The sequence below is a fragment of the Chelonoidis abingdonii genome, chromosome 8 (genome assembly GCF_003597395.2).
Source record: "Chelonoidis abingdonii isolate Lonesome George chromosome 8, CheloAbing_2.0, whole genome shotgun sequence".
In the NCBI taxonomy this organism is placed as follows: domain Eukaryota; kingdom Metazoa; phylum Chordata; order Testudines; family Testudinidae; genus Chelonoidis; species Chelonoidis abingdonii.
The window spans coordinates 22,569,742-22,589,257 of record NC_133776.1 but is presented as its reverse complement, the minus strand read 5'-3'; the positions used below and the strand labels follow the sequence as shown (position 1 = coordinate 22,589,257).

At 44.7% G+C, this 19,516-nt stretch overlaps 1 protein-coding gene across 8 annotated transcripts in view; it reads left to right on the top strand.

The window, feature by feature from the left end:
- Window positions 1–19,516, top strand: part of SMC4 (structural maintenance of chromosomes 4) — a 127,184-nt gene that overhangs the window by 36,284 nt on the left and 71,384 nt on the right. For all 8 annotated transcript variants that reach the window (XM_075068421.1, XM_032764822.2, XM_032764823.2 and 5 more), the window contains 3 exons: window positions 1,848–2,012; window positions 12,927–13,054; window positions 13,959–14,099. In XM_075068421.1, coding sequence (XP_074924522.1) covers window positions 1,848–2,012; window positions 12,927–13,054; window positions 13,959–14,099 — 434 coding nt within the window. The remainder of the gene's footprint in view (window positions 1–1,847; window positions 2,013–12,926; window positions 13,055–13,958; window positions 14,100–19,516) is intronic.

Sequence of the window (19,516 nt, the reverse complement as noted above, 5' to 3'; positions counted from 1 at the left end):
TGGCTGGGCACAACTCAGCATCTGCCAAGCCTGAGAAAGCTGCCTCACAAATGGAGCACAACTTGGATTTGATCCAGTACTTTCTTGGCTGTTTTGTCTGCTGGACATAGTTAGTTCATTACCTCTGGAATATTCATTATTCAAGTTTTTTCACTGCTTTGGAATAACTTATTTGCCGGTAGCCAGGGCACATGGAGCCAAATCTTTTATTCACCTCCGTGAGCTGTAGAGGGGAGCAGCCCAGATATCCAGAATCTTGGGAGACAGTGCTAGCAGAAAAGAAATTCAGTAAGAAATTTTTCCCATTCTGTCCAAACTAAAATCTTGGCCTGCCTCTCTGTTATCTCCTTGTGGATGTCTAGCCATCAGTTCAAGCTCAAACATGGCTAAAACAGAGATTGAGTTCCTTATGTCTTTTTTCGATCACTGTGGACAATACTACCATCCTGTCTGTCAATCAGGTCTTTAAACTAGGTATCGCTTTCGACTTAGACATAGCTTGGACATGAGGATCTAGAAGGAAGTCAATTTTGCAGACTTTTGCTGTATAACAATCTCTAAGATATTGCCTTTCCTATCTAGCTACATAGCTAAAACTCTTATCTTTGGTTATATACTGTTTGGGGCATGGACCTCTCTTTGGTCTGTTTTGTGTAATACCTAGTACGATGGGACACTTGTCCATGAGTAGGGTTCTTAGGCACTATGGCAATACAAATAATAAATGTATTAAATATCAGAAGTGCATGTATATCTTGTTGTTTTACAGTTTTGAATTTAGACTAAATATGCAATATTTTGAATGAATTTGGAAGATATATCACCACTTTGTTCCAAGCATATGGTGAAGTATATTATTTGGTTTTTAAAAAATAAAGTTTGCTCCATTTACCACAGCATGAACTAAAATACATTTTGTCTTAACATCGTTTTTATACACATCTATCTCGATATAACGCTGTCCTTGGGAGCCAAAAAATCTTAACGCATTATAGGTGAAACCGTGTTATATTGAACTTGCTTTGATCCACCGGAGTGCACAGTCGTCCCTTCCCCCCGAGCACTGCTTTACCGCGTTATACCCAAATTAGTCTTATATCGAGTGGCGTTATATCAAGGTAGTGGTGTAATTCTTTTACAACTCATTTCCCATTCTACCTTATAAAAAATTAGATCTGCTGTTTTTAATAAAAATTTCTGTGGTATATACTTTCAGAGATCATGCTGTGCAGGAAGAAATAAATATAGCAGGGAAAGTTAAGTATTTAACAAGGCTTTTTGTTTTTGTTTTTCAATAATGATATCCAACTGGACACCCAAAAGGTTCAAGTGACCAATCAGAACACTGCTCCTGAAACATTTTTTTCCAAACTACTACTCTTAATAGAGCTCCACTCCTGATCAAACTACCTTAAATACTTTTTTATGAAAATAAAACGGTCTTAAATGGTATGGGTTTGTTATTTTTGTTTTTCCCCTCTCGGGTGAGGGAGAAGTGCCTTTGAAGTTTTATAGAGTGATGAAGTTTAGTTTGGAGGGTGGGCTACGGAGAACAGATATTTTTTTTCTCTCACACCGTCACCATAGTTTCTTCAGAGGGAGAAAAGTTTCTTTATATTCATAACTGCCTCGCTACATATATGGGTATTGTGACTAACTAATTCTGATTACTGCCTTACTATGTTGTAATTTATAACATCTGACTTGTCACAAAAATGCCTTAGAATAGTAAAGATCTTCATGTTCTCTGCATCCCAATACCTTCTTTCTCTTAGAAACGTTAGTCAAACCCTCCCCCAAGAATGATAGAATCTAGATTTTTGGTTTTTTTTTTTTTTTTTTTTTAGGGGGAAGTCGAACAGATTGCAATGATGAAACCAAAAGGCCAGAATGAACATGATGAAGGTATGCTTGAATACTTAGAAGACCTAATAGGATCAGGACGGTTAAAAGATCCTATTCAAGTTCTGTGTCGCAGAGTTGAGATGTTAAATGAGCAGAGAGGAGAGAAGGTGAGTCCTCATGAGCATTCATTCTCTAAAAGTCAAATATAGAACAAAATCCTTAACTGCTGGAAGTTTTTATTTCAGAAAAGCAACTGAAAGCGTAAAGCTAACATTTGTGAGGAAAAAATTAGGGGGTTTTGTTGGGCGGAGTGTCTTTAATTTTTATTTTAAGAATATTGTACACAATTTTTAAAAAAAAAATCTCAGCAGGAAGTTCATTGGAAGTCATGATCAGTCTCTGGAGAACAAGATACTGTGGGCAGTCTTCCAGAGCTGAGGATTTCCCAATATGAACTGATTTGCAACCAAAGACTAGAAGAAATGCAGCTGCTTCTGTTCCATGGCTGATCCTAGCCCAAGATATGTAAAAGATGCGTTGCTAATACCCTGGGAACTGGAGTTCCTGTAAGAATACCCTCCAATCCACTGATTCCCAAAGTAAACAGAAAGCTGAAACAAGAACACTCGGTAATGCTATCTCATGGCCCCAGCTTGGCTGAGGTAGTATTAATACTTGGACCCGCAGACCCTGTCAATCCAACCTCAATTCATGTTACCAGCCCTCTCTATATATCATAGCATTACAGTCAGGTGCTGCACTCCAATCCATGCAGTCTCAGCTTCACAGTGTGGATGGTGGGAGGCTAACAGCTATAGATAGAATCTATTTTCACCTGGTTCAGAAGATGTTAATTAGTTGAAAGACATTCTTCTAGAGCTACTGTGACAAATGTGGGAATTTTCTGTAATATATTTATGAGCTGTCTATATGACTTGGGACCTTGGCATCGTTACCATTTGGGGGAAATAATTCATTTTCTCTGTAGGACATGGGAAATCAGTCTAGGTATTTGGCCACCCCTGCTATATATATCTCAAACTTACATTATGAGCCACATAGGACAATCTTCAGAAGTTCGAGAGCTGGAGTGCACCTCGAGATCTTCCCTCCCTGCTAAGCAGATGCCACAAGCCACTACCCTACTGCAAGTCAGAGGTCCCAAGCTTCCCCCTTCCCCTCTCCCACCTCCCTGTCTGGTAGGTGGAAAATGGGAAAGGGGTATGAGGTAGGATTCCACGAGCTGCATTTTAACAGTAAAAGAGCCATGTGTGGCTTGTGAGCCATCATTTGGCCAGCCCTGCCATAAAGCTATTAGGACTGTGTGGGCTGGAATCAACACATTTGAATGGAAGACCCGACAGAGAGAGTGATAACCTCAATGACTAATATTAACACCTAGCTGCAGAGGCAGCTGAACATGTGAAAAAAGCATGGCTGTAAAAGGAGAGGTCAGGTGTCTGTATTAAGAGCTCTGTTGACAGAGACACATGTCTGGTAGACAAAAATGAATCATAGGTAATTCCTACTGCAGTATGTATCTGGGTGCCTTGGCTTTAGCCACTCTGAACTCTTTCTTAACCTTTTGCTTCTCTGTATTTCAAAATTGCATGCCAGGTGACTAATACATTACTACCTTGTTTTGAAAAGATTACCTGGGGTGGCTGCATATACTGACTGAGCATTGTGCCCTGAAGGAGTATGGAGAAGCCTCCAGCAGGAGTCTGGCTTGACTGGATTCGTTGCAAAGAGCCAGGGAGAGAGACAAAGATTTGCTGGTGCCCAAAGGTCCAGCTTTTCAGAGTCATGGAGGCAAGGTCCTACCCTTGTGGAACTCTGTGTAATCGTTTGGGTCCAGGACACACAAGGGGTCACTCCCAAGGGATTGGCTACAGACTGGGGCATGTCCCAGACCCTGTGAATCCATTACAGCTACCTATGTAAGTGGAAAAGGTTCTTGATGGAGACAGAGCCTCCAGATCTGCTTTATAGATTCAAGATATTAGAACACCTAGTAGAACTGAAAGAATCAGGCCTACCAATGAGCTCATTAAAATTCATCTGGTGTCCATCTCAGCCTTTCAAGACCAGTCCTCCCCATAACCACCACCACTACCCCTCTATGGTCAGGGGAGTTTTGAAGGGACTAGTCTATCCACAGGTTACAGTAACCGCTCTTCTTTGATGATCCCTGTGTCTGTTCTACATGTGGGGTGCACATGTGCACCATGCACCCAAGTCTAAAAATTCTTCAGAGCAGTGTCTTGGTCCACATATGTGTAATGACTATCCTTTTGCATTCAACCAAATAAGAGGCAGTGCAGGTCAGCGCCTCTCCAGTTGCTTCTCTACTGCCACGTGGCCCGAGTTGGAATTGTCCTTCTTCATTTGGTTGCATGTCCTATAAAGAAAATATCTGTAAACCGTGATATTCTTAGATTTGTAGTTCAAATTTTTAGTGTAGTATAGTGTGTTTATCTCTTCCCCCGGTTGGTGAACCCCTCCCTGGCTCTGAGACTGTGCCTAAAGTCCTGGGATTCAAGAATTGCATTTCCTGTCCTTGATCCTTCTCTATCAGTGACCAACATCAACTCTGCCTGTATAGTTTGGGTGAGACACGCAACTCTGTGAAGTACGGTATCCGTTGCACCTTGCCACCCAGAACTTGAGAAGCCCAGGAGCTTCACCTATGTAAGCACCTGGTGAAGAAGGCTATGAAGCCACTCTCCAATTCAACCCAGGGAGACCACCCTCTACGTTGGCCTGCAATGCCCCTCCAAGCATGTGCCTTGGAGCAGAACTCTCAAGTGCTGGGACTCTTCTTTGAGGGCTCCCTATGAGAGTATGGATGCAAGGACAGATCACCCTTGAGGAGTGTCTATGAGAAACATACTTCCTCCCCAAGCCTGTTCAGTTGGGTGAGATGTGCAGAACCTAAGCAACTGGCTCTGTTGAAGACTCCCTGATTGGAGGGCAAGATACACGAAAAGTAAGATCGGACAGTTCCCTCAGTACTGAAGCATAAGACTTGACGTTTACCAGTTCTGTCTGAGTACTGGTCCAGACCCATCATCAGTGTTGCCTTATCTGTCTAGAGACCGTTCAGTCACTACAGGTGTACCCAATCCATGAGACTTACCTATGGGAACCCCTGGGACACGAGCACATACTGAGACTTGTATAATACCGGAGGATATATTCCTCCCTTATCTACAGTTTCCATTTTTGTCCAGCCCAGCCCTTCTGAGGGATGGCCTTATTCAGGAAAAGTCTATATCACTGTCCCAGGAGCCTCACCTCCAACATCTGGCAGACGTCCCCTGGTATCAACTACACCACCACTACTGATGGAGCAGTTCTTGGACTCAGGTGAATCAGAGGAGATAGTCGCACTGGTATCTCTGCAGAGACAGTTGAGCTCCAATAGATAGTCGAGAGGTTACTCTTGCCATTCTGCCAGGCACGATCATCATCTAGCATTCGGAGGCCTAGGGACACCCAAAGCATGAGATTGCACCCCTGACCATCTTCACTAATAGCCACTGATGGACCTATCCTCTGTAAACTTATCTAATTTTTTGTTGTTGTTTATAGTTTTGGCCTTCACAATAACCTGTGGAACTCACTGCCAGGGGATGACTGCGTTGTGTGAAGAAGTACTTTTGTTTATTTTAAACATGCTGCCTGTTGATTTTATTGTGGGTATAATAGTCCAGGGGAGACTAAGCCTCCCCCAAATAGGGTACAGCACACCTCCCTTTGGAGGAACGCCGCCAGCCTGCTGCCTTTGGAGTGCCACCATTGCTCCATTTAATATGTGGAGTGCCACCATTGCTCCATTTAATATGTGGTTTCTACAGGGGCAGATCCCTAAGGTATGGTTTGTGTGTTATGAAGGGGTAAATAAGACTTTCTCCACATAATTCATGATTTTATACACCTCTATCATATCTCCCCTTAGCTGTCCCTTTTCCAAGCTGAATAGTCCCCATCTTTTTAATCTCTCATGGAAGCTGCTCCATATCCCTAATGATTTTTGTTGCGCTTCTCTGTACGATTTCCGATTCTAGTATCTTTGGAGATGAGGAGAACAGAACTGCACACAGTATTCCAGGTGTGAGCATACCATAGATTTATATAGTGGCATTATGACATATTATTTTTTTAGCATCTGTTCTTCTCCTAAGGAGTTCCTAACACTGTTAGCTTGTTTTTTTTGTTTTGTTTTGTTTTTTTACTGACATTGCACATTGTGTAAATGTTTTCAGGGAACTATCCACGATGACTGCAAGATCTTTCTTGAGTGGTAACAGCTAATTTAAATCCCATCATTTTGTGTCTATATATAGTGGGATTATGTTTTCCATTGTTCATTACTTTGCATTTATCAACATTGAATTTCATCTGTCATTTTGTTGTCCAGTCACCCAGTTTCATGAGATACCTTTGTAAATTTTTGTGGTCAGCTTTGGACTATCTTGATTAATTTAGTATCATCTGCAAACTCTGCCACCTTACTGTTTATCCCTTTTTCCAGATCATATATGAATACACTGCACAGCTCTGATCCCAGTACGGATGCCTGGGGAACCCACTATTTACTTTTTCTCTATTGTGAAAGTTGATCATTTATTCCTACTTTTTGTTTCCTATCTTTTAACCAGTTACTGATCCATGAGAGGACCTCCCTCATATCCCATGACTGGTTTCTTTGCTTAGGAGCCTTTAGTGAGGGACTTGGTCAAAAGGATTTCTGAAAGTCCAAGTACACTGTATCTACTGGATCACTCTTGTCCATGTGTTTATTGACCCCCTCAAAGAATTCTAATAGATCAATGAGGCATTATTTCCCTTTACAAAAGCCATGTTGACTCTTCCCTCAACAAATTGTATTTATCTGTGTGTCTGATAATTCTGTTCTTTACTATAGTTTCAACCAATTTGCCTGTACTGAAGTTGGGCTTACTTGTATGTAATTGCCAGTATTGCTTTTGAAACGTTATTAAAATTGGTATCAAATTAGTTATCAACCAGTCATCTAGTACAGAAAACAATTTAAGTGATACATTACATACACAGTTCTTTGAGTGCTTGCCATTTCAGTTCCACTCTAGGTATGTGCATGCCCATGTGCACAGTTGTCAAAGATTTTTGCCTTAGCGGTATCTGTGCGGTTGTCTGTGGCGCCCTCTTGAGTGCTGCGCTCATGTGGTGGTATATTAGGTGCTGCCGGCCCTATGCCCTCTCAGTTCCCTCTTACTGCCTGTGACGGTTGGTTGGAGTGCTTCATCTTGCATTGCAAGAGCATTAGCCATTCTTAACAGCTATTGTTACCTCCTTTGTTTATATTCCTAGGTACTTACTTAGCCATTAGTTTAATAGACAGAGTCCTGGCTGGGACTTCACTTTGCAACGGGATATGCCCCATTCCCCAGGCTTCAAACCATGCTCATTATGCAACAGGCCGATGCCTATTAGTGACCCCCATGACAGCTGTTTGAAGTGCTTGGGGGAGTCCCATATAAAGGCCAAGTACAGGATTTGTAAGAACTTTTGCCCTAGAACCCAGAAGGAGTAGGATATCTGCTTGAGGGCCCTCCTCATTAAGGCTGTGCTTCATCCTGCGTCGGAGCCCTCCCATTCAGATTCCACTCCTAGCCCCTTGGCATCGGTGAAGAGCGCACCCCCTGCACCGGGCCCTGCCAAGCACCGTTTCCTTCCCCCCCTTGCTGGTGCCTGAGAAGCAGCAGAAGGAGGACTCCCCGGCACCAGGGAGGAAGGGGTCCTTCGGCAAAGGACCTATATCAGGCCAGGTTCGACTCCCAGGAGCTGCAGGGGACCCTGGCTCCTCCTAAGACCTCATTGCCCAAAGTGGCCCTGGTAGCTTAAGACCCAGTAGGCTGGCCGGCACCACACATGCCACGCTGGACTTGGCTGGGGCCCCACTGTCGTAGCGTAAGCCAGTCATGGGACTGCCCCATAGGGCAGTGGAGCATTCTCGGCCCCCAAACCTCAGGCATAGATCCCCATCAACACAGCCTGGGACCCCGGTTCCACAACCTCAGTCGCTGACCAGAAGACCCAGGTCCCCAATGCTGCGCTCTCCCCCTATGAGGCATGGGACACCAGAGTCAAGGCACCAGTCCCTGTACCCTTGGTACCGGCGAGCTTCCTGCCAGAAATTGCAACAGCAACAGCATAGACAATCTCCCAGGTGTCGATCCCCACTAGTGTGGAATCGATCCCTATCACGGCTCTGGTCTCACCTCTCTGATACCACTTGTTGAGCAAGGACTGATCCTCACTCTCTTCTCAGCGATCATCGGTGAGGGTCAGTTGGTAGAGTCACGCTTCCACAACTCTGCCCTAATCATCGGGGGGGGGGATGGTCTAGTCAGAGCAGGAGTTCAGCCAAGAAGGGTTGAATCACTGCTGGCCCGTGAGACTGGTGCGGCATCTGCAGTGGTGGCATGGCAGCAGGGACAGCGTCCTGCTCAATGGTCATTCTGGAATCCTTGGGGTATGCCGATGATGCCAGTCCCGTACTCCTGCCAATTCCTCCCTGGCCCGCTTGGACAAACCGCCTCATGCGTCTTCTGAAGATAAGAGACTTAACTTCCTAGATGTCCACCATGGCCTGGCATTCTACCTGCAAAAAACGAAGTCCATTAGGAAATCACCAAGACACTTTATCCCCATAGCAGAGAGACTCCGTGAGCAAGTCATATCATCCTAGAGGATTTCTAAGCGGTCTTGCGATGCATCTTAAGGTGCTACAAGATAACACACATGCCTCTCCCTAGGGAAGTCACAGTTCACTCCACACAAGCACAAACTGCCTCCATGACATCCTTATCAGACATTCTCACTGCAAAGCAGCCACCTGGAGTTTGAGCCACGCATTTGCAACCCATTATGCAGCAGTGGAATCAGCAATATTGCAAGCATCTTTGCTACCAGCTTTCTCGCACCCTCGTCTGAACACTGCTTGTGGAATACATGTAGGGATCATCACTCAGAGTAGCGGTGGTGGTTACTTACTGTAACTGTCCTTTCTTCGAGAGGTGGGGTCCCTATCTGTATTCCACTACCTGCCATCCATTCCCTCTGCTTTGGATCCTGTTGTGTTTGCAGTAAAAAGGAGGCATTCCAGAGGCATCGACCCACACTGAATCTTATCTTCTAGGTTGGGAATGCAAGGACAGCTACTGTGCACATGCGGGGCAACAAACACTGCTTTGAAGAATTTTCAGATTTGGGTGCATGCATACGCCATGTGTGGAATAGAAATAGGAATGACACATCTCAAAGAAACTATAGTTACAGTTAGTGACCTTCACTTTTGCCTTGGGACCTTAACGTGGTCTTGTCATTGCATATGAGATCACCCTTTGAGGTTTATCCACCTGCTCCCTTTTTCATTTGTCTGCTAAAACAGCATTCTTGGTGTTCACATTTGCTAGGAGAATGGGGGAGTTGCAGGTCTACCATGTATAACTTAAGGACAAAGCATCTTTACAACCTCATCTGAAATTCCTATCAAACACTAATATCCTGGGACCAATACGGCTACAACAACACTATATATCAAAAATGTGTTAGAATTCCATCTAAATCAGGTGGTAGATCTACTAATCATCTTTTCTGAACTGCACATCCATAAGTATGAGGAAATGTTGCATGCTTTGGGTGTGCATAGGGCACTGTCATTCTACATTGACAGGACTCTCTCTTTTTAATCCTCCACTAGATTTAATGTCTTAAGCTAAGACAATGGGAGGACAACTGTTCAGTTCAGAGTCTACCTAATAAGATTTCTTTATGTACATGAACCTGTTATGAGCTTTGAAGCCTCACACCACCAGAGAATTACTGCCCATTCTACAAGGACCCATGCCACCTCAGCAGCCTTCCTCAGTAATGTCCCTGTTACGGACATCTTCAAAGCAGCAACTTGATTCTCTGTTCACACTTTCATGCAGCATTATGAATTGCCAAAGTGTCCAGCAGAGAGACCAACTGTGGAAAAATTGTTTAAATATTTTCTGAGTTCCTGCTGCTATTGGGCTACTGCTTGGAAATTGCCAAACAGAGAATATATGTGTGCAGAAAGAATAAAGAGTTATTTACCTGCACAGTTAACTGGTTTTCTCAGATATATTGTACACACATACAAATTCCACATCCCATCCTCTGTCCCCCACTATTTGGAGTTTAATGTCATCAGGACTCCAGTGCAAGGGGATTGAGGCAGCCCCACCCTGTATGCCCTTGGTTGGAGGCACAAGGACATGCAGGAACAGCTCTGACAGTACTGCTGATTGGAATCTCTGGCTCAAGTGCACAGGGCACACATGCCTGTGTATGGATACAACACATCTTGGAAAAAAACTGAATACAGGTAAGTAACAGTTTCAAGTACAGGATATAACATGGATTCTCTCATTTGCCTCTCTTACATTATCAAGGAGTCTTGACTGTCCTACATTTCCTATATTGCTAATAGGAGAAAAACAGAAGACTCAACAGTAGTTCTGGTATGAAAAAGGTTGAAGTGTTCCACTGGCACAATGAAGCACTCATAACCGTACGAGGAAGCTTCCAAGTGTAGAAAATAAAACATTCACAGAAGCTGGACATAGGCTGTAGAACTTGCTTCCTCAACAGAATAACTATGGAATTTAACACTTTTTCAGAACTAAAGACAATGTTAAGTTATTTGACTTAACTTTCCCTTAGTAAATTCTTGATGCACAAATGTATCAAGTAGCCGTGTTAGTCTGGATCTGTAAAAAGCGACAGAGTCCTGTGGCACCTTATAGACTAACAGACGTATTGGAGCATACGCTTTCATGGGTGAATACCCACTTCATCAGATGTATCATGGATAAATGGAGACACAGTTATCAAACTATTTCTCCTTGCAAATTGAGAAGGAAAAGTTTTATTTAAATAGTTAGGAAGTCGTTTTCTACTATAACAATGGTGGTTGAATAAGTACCTACACTGAAAAGGGGTTACTTAAGCATTATTCTTCAAGAGCAACAGATACAGCAAAAATAACACACTTAAGCAGTCTACATTAGGAATTTTTTTAAAAAAAAATTCCCACCTGTGCTATCTTTGGTTTGACTGAATTGATATTAGCACAAGTGGGAGCCCTTGTTTAAAAAATAAAAATCTGATTCCATGTCTTTATAATAAAGCCTTATATATCCTGGTGGGGATTTTCTTATAAAATTCCCTGGGTTAGGCTGAATCTATGTTCCTGATTGCACTGGTCTACAATTTTTGAGAAGTCGTCTGCTTCAGAGATAAAATGTGGTATTTATTATGTATTTTGATGTGCTGAAGTCAAATATGACAATTAAAACAACTGGCTACTGTTTCTAAAATATTTAAGTTTTTACATTTTATGTCTATGTATATTGTGTAGATAGTAGAGTTTTAATTGTAAATTGTAAACCTAGGTCTTTTCATGTGTTTATGGTTGTTACATTGAATAATTCAGCCTGTCATGTTTATGTAACACTTTAAAATCAGCAGAAAGGTTATATTAAATAATATATTGCAAAACAAAGTCAAAAAACTATTATGTAACATAGTTAATCCCTATTCAGTGTCTAACTCGCACCTTCTTGGCTATTCTTGTATTTGCATAAATGGGAGCATCTTCTTGTCACTGTCCAGCGAATGGTCTGCAAAGCATTGAGTGGGTCCATTTGCCCTGATAGCGTTTCTCCCATTGTGTGCAGTGTCCTGGTGAATCCTCATCGCTCACTGCTCCAGCAGTTTCGGTGGAAAAAAATCTAGATGAGATTTTTGCAAAATATGTTCTTTGGACATCTTGGCAACCAAGGCTTTTGCTATGCCTTAGGAGGGTTTTCCACCAACAACCTGTAGTTGTCTGCCTTGTTAGTTTCAGAAAATTTTATTGCCACTAACTGGAAGGCTTTCTATGCTGTCTTTTCCTTTGCCACGCAGTGCATGTCCAAATGCCTCTATCTTGAGAAGTTGCACGAATCTGAGGACACAACAAAGACACCTTCCTTATATCTTAGTTTACTTAACCTTGGAAATTTCTCCAAACGGAGGTATTGAAAGGCTGCTGTGTTTTTGTCAGTGGCCCTTGACAAAGTCTTCATCAAGAGCCAGCTTGATGTGTAGGGTGGTAACAAATCTTCCTTGATTCCACAAGTGGTGGATGCTGAACACTTTCCTCCCAGGCTGCCAAATGACTTGTAGGAGTGGCAATATTCTTATGTAGTGGCGGATCTCTTGCACAATATCCCATTCACAGAGAAAACAGCATAACTTTGTGTATCCAGTTGCAAACCAAGCAATGAGAACAACCACCTTCAAATCGCCACAGAGCTGCCACTGATGTTTGGTCATAAGTTTATGCACCTCAAAAGTTGTTCATGTTCGTCCATAGGTTTCCTCATATGGACTGCATGACCAACTGGAATTGCATGGCAAAACCATTGCATTGTGCAGCAAAACAGCTTTAAGGACCGTCTTCGATGAATCAACGAACAGTCCTCCACTCATCTGGATCGTGAACGATGTTGAGGGCTGCCATCACACATCGATGTTGTTGCAGGTTTACAAGATCACTATTCCATAAGAAGAATGGGGACGATATCCTTTGACGGTCACGGACATGGAAACCCTAACATCACCTGCCAGAGATTCCACTGCTGGTGAGTCTAGAACCAAAGCTAGACTAGAGCCAATCAACAATTTTAAGCATCATTTTCATTCTCAGTGACCCAGAATTAGTAAAGTTTGACTACATTTATTTCAGAAGCATTTTGGCTGTAGAGCAGTGTTGTCTTACGTTATTGCATAGAATCTGCAAATAGGTTCAGGCTCCATTGTGCTATACAGTGAGTCCTTTCCTCCAAAAACTCACAATCTTAAATGGTGTTGTGAAGTTAATTTTGGAAATGGTTTTTCCTGTATATGATCTTAATTGACTGCCTTATATAGTGTGATCAGTTTTCTCACTGTTCATTGTTTTCTCTGAAGTATTGTTAGAATGTGAACTGACTTAGATGTTGTTGTATTATCTTTTCTAGTTAAACAGAGTTAAAATGGTGGAGAAAGAAAAAGATGCTTTAGAAGGAGAGAGAAACAAAGCCATTGAATTTCTTTCTTTGGAAAACAAAATGTTTAAGGAAAAGAATCGTATTTGCCAATACTACATGTAAGTAACACCTTCCTTTCTGAACTTTTGATGTTGGTTTCTATATTAGTAGTGCAGTTACTAGTTAGCTATCTTGTCTCCATATTTCCACTTGTAAATATTGTCAACATGTATCTCCAAGAACACTCAACTTTCACTGAATAGTTCAAATTTAAAAGAATACTAAGTAAAATGAGTGCCTATTTATGCGAAGTATTAAGTTTAAAAATATTAGATAATTTCAAATAGCAATGGTCCGTGTTGGCACATACAAAAAACCAAACTTAGTTACCAGCTTTCTTTTACTTTAACCTTTTTTAATCTCATCCTGCCCCAACACCCGCCCCACCACCACCACACACACACACATTCTCCCTAATAAAGTAGTTTGGCTGGTGGACTTCCTAAGGCCGACCTCTTTAAAGAGAAACTGGATATTTTAAATTGTTAACTAAAAGTTTGTCTACATCAAACAGCAGTGTACTCTACGGGAAGTATGATTACTAAAGCACACTGTGTACTCAAGATTCCCTAGCATCCATTAACATAGTACTGCATTATGTTAAAGTACGCTAGGAAAACTTTAGTGCGTACCAGCAGGGTCTGCATGGACCAATTAAAAGCAACACATTAATGCACTTTAGAAATTACACCTCTGTAAGACACATTACTCCACCATATAGACAAGCCTGAAATTATTTACATTTTTTAAACTGTAAAATCTTTAGATTTCTTTAACCCCATTTTAAGTACACAAGACTATCTAGCAATGATCAGCTGGAGAACTGAATATTTAACTTAGTGATTCTTTTGTTATAATTGTAGGATTCCAAAACTCTCAAATCAATTTTTTTAAACTAGTAAATTTGGTGCAAATGGCTTTTTTGTAATCCTCATATATGTAAAATATATGTATTTCCTCTAGTTATGATCTGCAGAATCGGATAACTGACATGGAAACACAAAAGAAAAAAATTCATGAAGACACTAAAGATATTAACACAAAGAATAGTAAACTTGCTGATGAAATGAAAGTTAAGAATAAAGCTTTGAAAGATGTAGAAAAGTAAGTACTTCCATTATCTCAAACTGTAATAGCACATTATGCACTTTGCACATGTAAAGCTTTGAGTTCAGAAAACGAACTGTTCTGTCACTTTTTTGTGTTGACTCTTCCATACCAAGTGGTCTTTTGTACTCAGCCTGTATTACTGACATCTCAGATGACCACTAAATATGTACGTACTCATGTTGTACTTTCATATTTCCAGTTAGGGTTGATGGTAGTTGAGTGAACATATTAGTACAGAGAATATTCTCCTTTTATGCACGACATATTGTAAAGCATAAAGGGCTTATTTGTAGATCACTGCTGCATCTTATGTAGCTATGAGGCCCCTTAATCCCCTGCTGGCTTCCTATGTTGGCAGAACCTGCAGAGGGACAGAAAGCAGCTGCTATTAGGTTCCCACTCTTCCCCTGCACAGGTGGAGAGATTGTGGGTCTCTTTTGACAGTCACCACAAACAGCCACATTATGACTCTGTCACAGTCTGGTTCCTAGGGGAGTGCTGCAATGCAGATTGGATTGTAAGGTTATAGTTCAGAACTGTCTTCAGGTATGGCATAATTCTATGATAAAATGGCAGTTCAAGCAGATGCCTTTTTAAAGGATATCCTTAAAGATAACCCATTAGGAAGAGGGCATATAATTGGGTTGTGGCTTTCTTTTACTGCTTTATGAAGCTTAGCAAAGGTCTGAAGGGTTTTCTTTCCCAGGGGGTGATTTATCTAGAAATATTATCAAATCCTGTATTTCCTTTTCTATTGGAGAGCTCTTTGAAAGGGCTTTATTAGCCCTTAGTAGAAGGAGTCTGGGGTGCTTTGACTCTTTCAGATGTCATTTCTTCTAATTGTTTGTCAGGCCTTTGATGTAAATAGTTTCTATCACTCTTCCCAGTTGTTCTTATTACTTTGATGTCATCACACTAGTTTGTTTAAAACTTTTTAGTATTGTAACCAATCTATATCGTTCCAGTTCTCAAAATGGTGTCCATATATTATATGATCTGTGGATCCAGCTGCTATTAGTGATTGTGTTGTGAAAGGATCCTTCCCTGATCATCACCTTTTGAACTGTAACCTCACAGAATGACTGTGGATTAATTTTAGTTCTTTGTGCATTCTACTCTTGATTTGTGTGCCCTCCACATACTGTGGTCAGAAACAGTTTTTTCCCTCGGCAGTACCCATCAGAACAGCTCAGGCACCCTCTACCACCATGAGCCCTTGTGAGCAGGTATAAAGGGCCGAGCCACCCAAACTACCCGCAGTTTGTTCTTAACACCAGTAACAATTGTTGGATCTGTTGGTCTTGCTTTAGTAAGTTCTGTGTCCTTTATTTTTTGTAGGTGGTTACCTGTTAATTGTAGCCTTACCTATGAACATGTCATGGAGGTCATGGACTCCATGACTTCCATTGACCACCGTGACATTTTCTGCCCTGGGGCTGGAACTCCCAGTCATCCCTGCCTGCACAGCAGCCCAGTCCAAGGGGCAGGGGCACTCTGGAGTTCCCACTCATTGCATCAGTGAGGGACCCAGGAGCCCCAGCAGCAGTGGCTGCTGAACCCACTTACCCCTTTTCTCAGGGATATTTTTAGTGAAGGTCAGGGGCAGGTCATGGGCAGCCGTGAGTTTTTGTTTGTTTTCCATGACCTGCCCTGACTTTCACTTAAAATACCCATGACAAAAATTTAGCCTTATTCATACTTAGTGTTAATGATTAGAATTTTTTTTAAATTTTTTTTTTGGTTTCACTGCTTGAGGTCCTGGTTTCGGTACGGAGGAATGCCTCAGTCACTAGGCTCCAAGCCTTATTGTTCTTGTTCCAAACCAGTGTCTGTGAGTGGCTCACATACCACCTGTTCAAAGTGCTTGGGTGAATCTCACATATCAGATTGTTATCAAATTTGTAGGGACTTCAAGCCTAGGACCAAAAATGACAGAGAGGCTAGGCTGAAGTTTCTTTTGATAGAAGCTGCTCTTAGACTACTATTGGAGCTTTTCTGCTTGGAGGGGGAGGGAACAACCTCTTCAGTTTTGGAAAAACATTCCACCAGTGTTGGTGAAGTCGCAGTACTGTCAAAGTCTCCAGTGCTGGGGTTGGAGTACAAGGCTTTTAAGGAAGAAACTTGGAAGAGGAAGATCTACAGCTCCTAAGCCCAAAAAGGGGGAAAAGGGGTCAAGTACTGCTAATGGTAAATCTAAGCATTCCTTGTCTAGTTCGTCTCATAAGGAGGCACAGTTGATTCTGGCACTGGGACAAGTACTGTTGTGTCCAGAACCCCAAGTGTCACCTTCAACTTCTACAATGCTGTCGTCTTTGGTTACTCACTAAACTGAGACCATTCCTGTACCATTTGCCATCTGGAGGCATTTGCAGCAGCAAGGGGCTTGTCTTTGTCAGTGCCAGTTTCCTCAGTGGTGCAGGAAACCAGTACCATCAGTTCACACTGCCTTGATTCAGTTGGTTCAGTGCTAAGTTCCATGTCAAAACAATGAGGAGTGCTGTTTGTCAGCGCACTCATCCTACGATACTGTAAAGGGGAAAGCTATCAACAGTGGCCTTATTTCAGTCGTCTCTGGGTTCTCTGCACTGGTATTGATGGGCATAGCTCCTTTGTGGTCAGAAGAAGCTGAATCTTCAGATTCTTCTTCGAGTGCTTGCTCATATCCATTCCAAGTAGGTGTGCGCGCACCGCGTGCACATTCGTCGGAAGAATTTTCCCCTAGCAACACCCAGCGGGTCGGCAGGCGCCCCCTGGCGTGGGCCTTGGCGGCACCGTATATTCCCCTGCCGACCCGCCGCTCCTCAGTTCTCTACCGCCCGGTCGGTCGTTGGACGTGGAGTGCTCGGCTTTCCTTGACTTCACACCTAGTATCACCGTTTCTATCTCTTAGTTAGACTACCTAGTTGTGTTTTTTTTGTACTTCTTTCCATAGTGTTCGGTTGAAGTTTCTAAGATAGTTGTATTAGTTGAGGGAGGGATGACGTATTTTCTTTCCTGCCGATCTGGTACCCGCGGCTCGTGCTGGGCTCTCCCAGCTTCAAGCAGTGCTCGGGCCTGTCGTCGGGCGATGCCCGCGGAGACCCCCACATCATTGCCTAAGGTGCCGGGGAATCCCATTCTGATGACAAGTGCCCGAATCTGCAAGTCCTCAAAGCAAGGACAACAGGAAGGAGCGGACTCCCGTTTGAAACAGCTCCTTATGGAGGCCGCCCTGACCCCGGCGGTCCCGGCACCGACCGCACCGCAGCCCGCACCGAGAAGAACTTCGTCTTCGGCACCGGAGACAAGCGGTACCGCCTCAACACCGCGGCACCACAAGTCTCCAACTCAGAAGCCAGCCCAGCAGTGCTCGCTTTCGCCGAGGACGAAGAAGGCGAAGGCTCCTGCGGTCGCGACTCCAGCACCGCAGTCTGAGGCTGGGAAACCGTGCCGGCAGGCACCGCCATCTGCCCCGGCACCAGTGATCCCCGCACCGTCAACTCCGGCCAGGCAAGAGCCGTCGAGTCCGGTGCTTGATAGCTCCCCGGCACGTACCGTGGTCGATCTCACGGTTCCCACTACGCCGGAAACCTTTGCAACGGCAAGGGACCTGATCGCGTTGACTGAGCCTTCCCTGCCTCAGCCCCTGGCACCGCCGGTGCGGGCGCTTCCATCACCGGGAAAGCCAGCTATGCTCCGGCCACCATCTCTTGGAGCAACGGACAGGCACCGGTCCCGGTCGAGATCTCAGCACCGATCCCGCTCACGCCGTCGGTCGCCTTCTCGACGCCGCTCGCAGTCCCGGCACCGATCCTACTCTCGGCGCCGGTCGTACTCGCAGCACTGGTCCAGATCCCGATCAATGACCGACGCTCAACGCGTCGCTCTACCTCTCGGCACCGCTCCCGACGAAGTCCATCGTACCGTCGGCACGCTCGATCCCGGTCGACCCCCTGGCACCGTGCTGGTCGTAGGTCCCACTCCAGATCTCGGCACCGGTTCGACTCCCGGCACCGTTCTCCCGCACCGCCTATCACCCGGCACCGGTCATACGGCCTGTCCGCCCCGCCTTGGCCGTCGAGACACCCTTCAGGTTCCTCGCGGCCAGACAGCGCGCTCTATGGAGATGTGGACCAGGGTCTGGAACAGCCCCAGCACTGGTCCTTCTGGACGCCTTGGGCATACCATCAAGCCCAAGGCGATCCCTGCCCGACGTTGAGATCTACGATTTACCACCCGTCGGGTACCAGAGGCAACTATCAGTGCCCCTCCTCCGGAGACCGATATTGCCGAGTCCCAGGACCCAGAGGCTGCCCCGGAATCGAGCCACCCTCTGGAATAGCAGCCTACGGATGAGCCCCCGATCCCCGGTCTCTCCTCCTCCTCCTCACCAGATGAGGCAGTGGCGGGCATTTCGACCTCTGGCCCGCCCCCATCGACCTTCGGGCTCACCAGGACTTGCTCCGCAGAGTGACGTTGAGCATCAACTTCCAGGCAGAGGAGGTTCCTGAGGTTGAGGATCCTGTGGTGGACATTCTCTCATCTGATGCACCGACGAGAGTCGCCTTACCCTTCATCCGCTCAATTCAATCCAGGGCGGATTCTATTTGGCAGTCTCTGGCATCTATCTCTCCGACTGCCAGAGGCGTGGAGAGGAAGTACATGGTACCCTCTAAAGGGTACGACTACCTCTACACCCATCCTCCTCCATCCTCTCTGGTCGTCCAATCCGTGAACGAGAGGGAGCGTCATGGCCAGCCAAGCCCCCCCGCCCAAAATCATCGCGGTGAGGCTAACGTATGGACCTGCTGTGGGCCGTAAGGTATATACTCCTCAGGGGTCTACAGTTTACACGTGTGGCAACCAGCAAGCACTGCTAGGCAGGTACAACTTTAATACCTGGCAGTCCATGGAAAAGTTTAGTGAGCTGATCCCGGTAGACTCCCGTCCTGAGTTCAAGAGCCTCTTAGAAGAGGGGAAAAAGATATCTAGAACATCCTTACAGGCTGCACTCGATGCCGCGGACTCAGCGGCTAGAACCATCGCGTCGGAGTCACCATGAGAGGATTTCGTGGTTGCAAGTCTCCGCTTACCTCCGGAGCTGCAACATACGATCCAAGACCTCCCGTTTGAGGGGCAGGGCCTCTTCAGAGAAGACGGACCCAAGGCTGCAAAGCCTTAAGGACAATCGCATAATAATGCACTCCTGGGCATGCACACACCACAAACCCAGCGAAGGTCCTTTCGGCTGCCGCAACCTCAGCGCCCTTATCCCCCCACGCGCGCAGTGCCAGGACTTCAACAGAAGGCGGGGACGAGTGTGAACCGAAGACGCCCAATCAGGTTCCCAAGGGGGCAAAAACGGTGCCGCCAAACCACCGGCGGGACCGAAACAAAACTTTTTGAAGGTGCGCCAGAGAGAGCACGAGCAG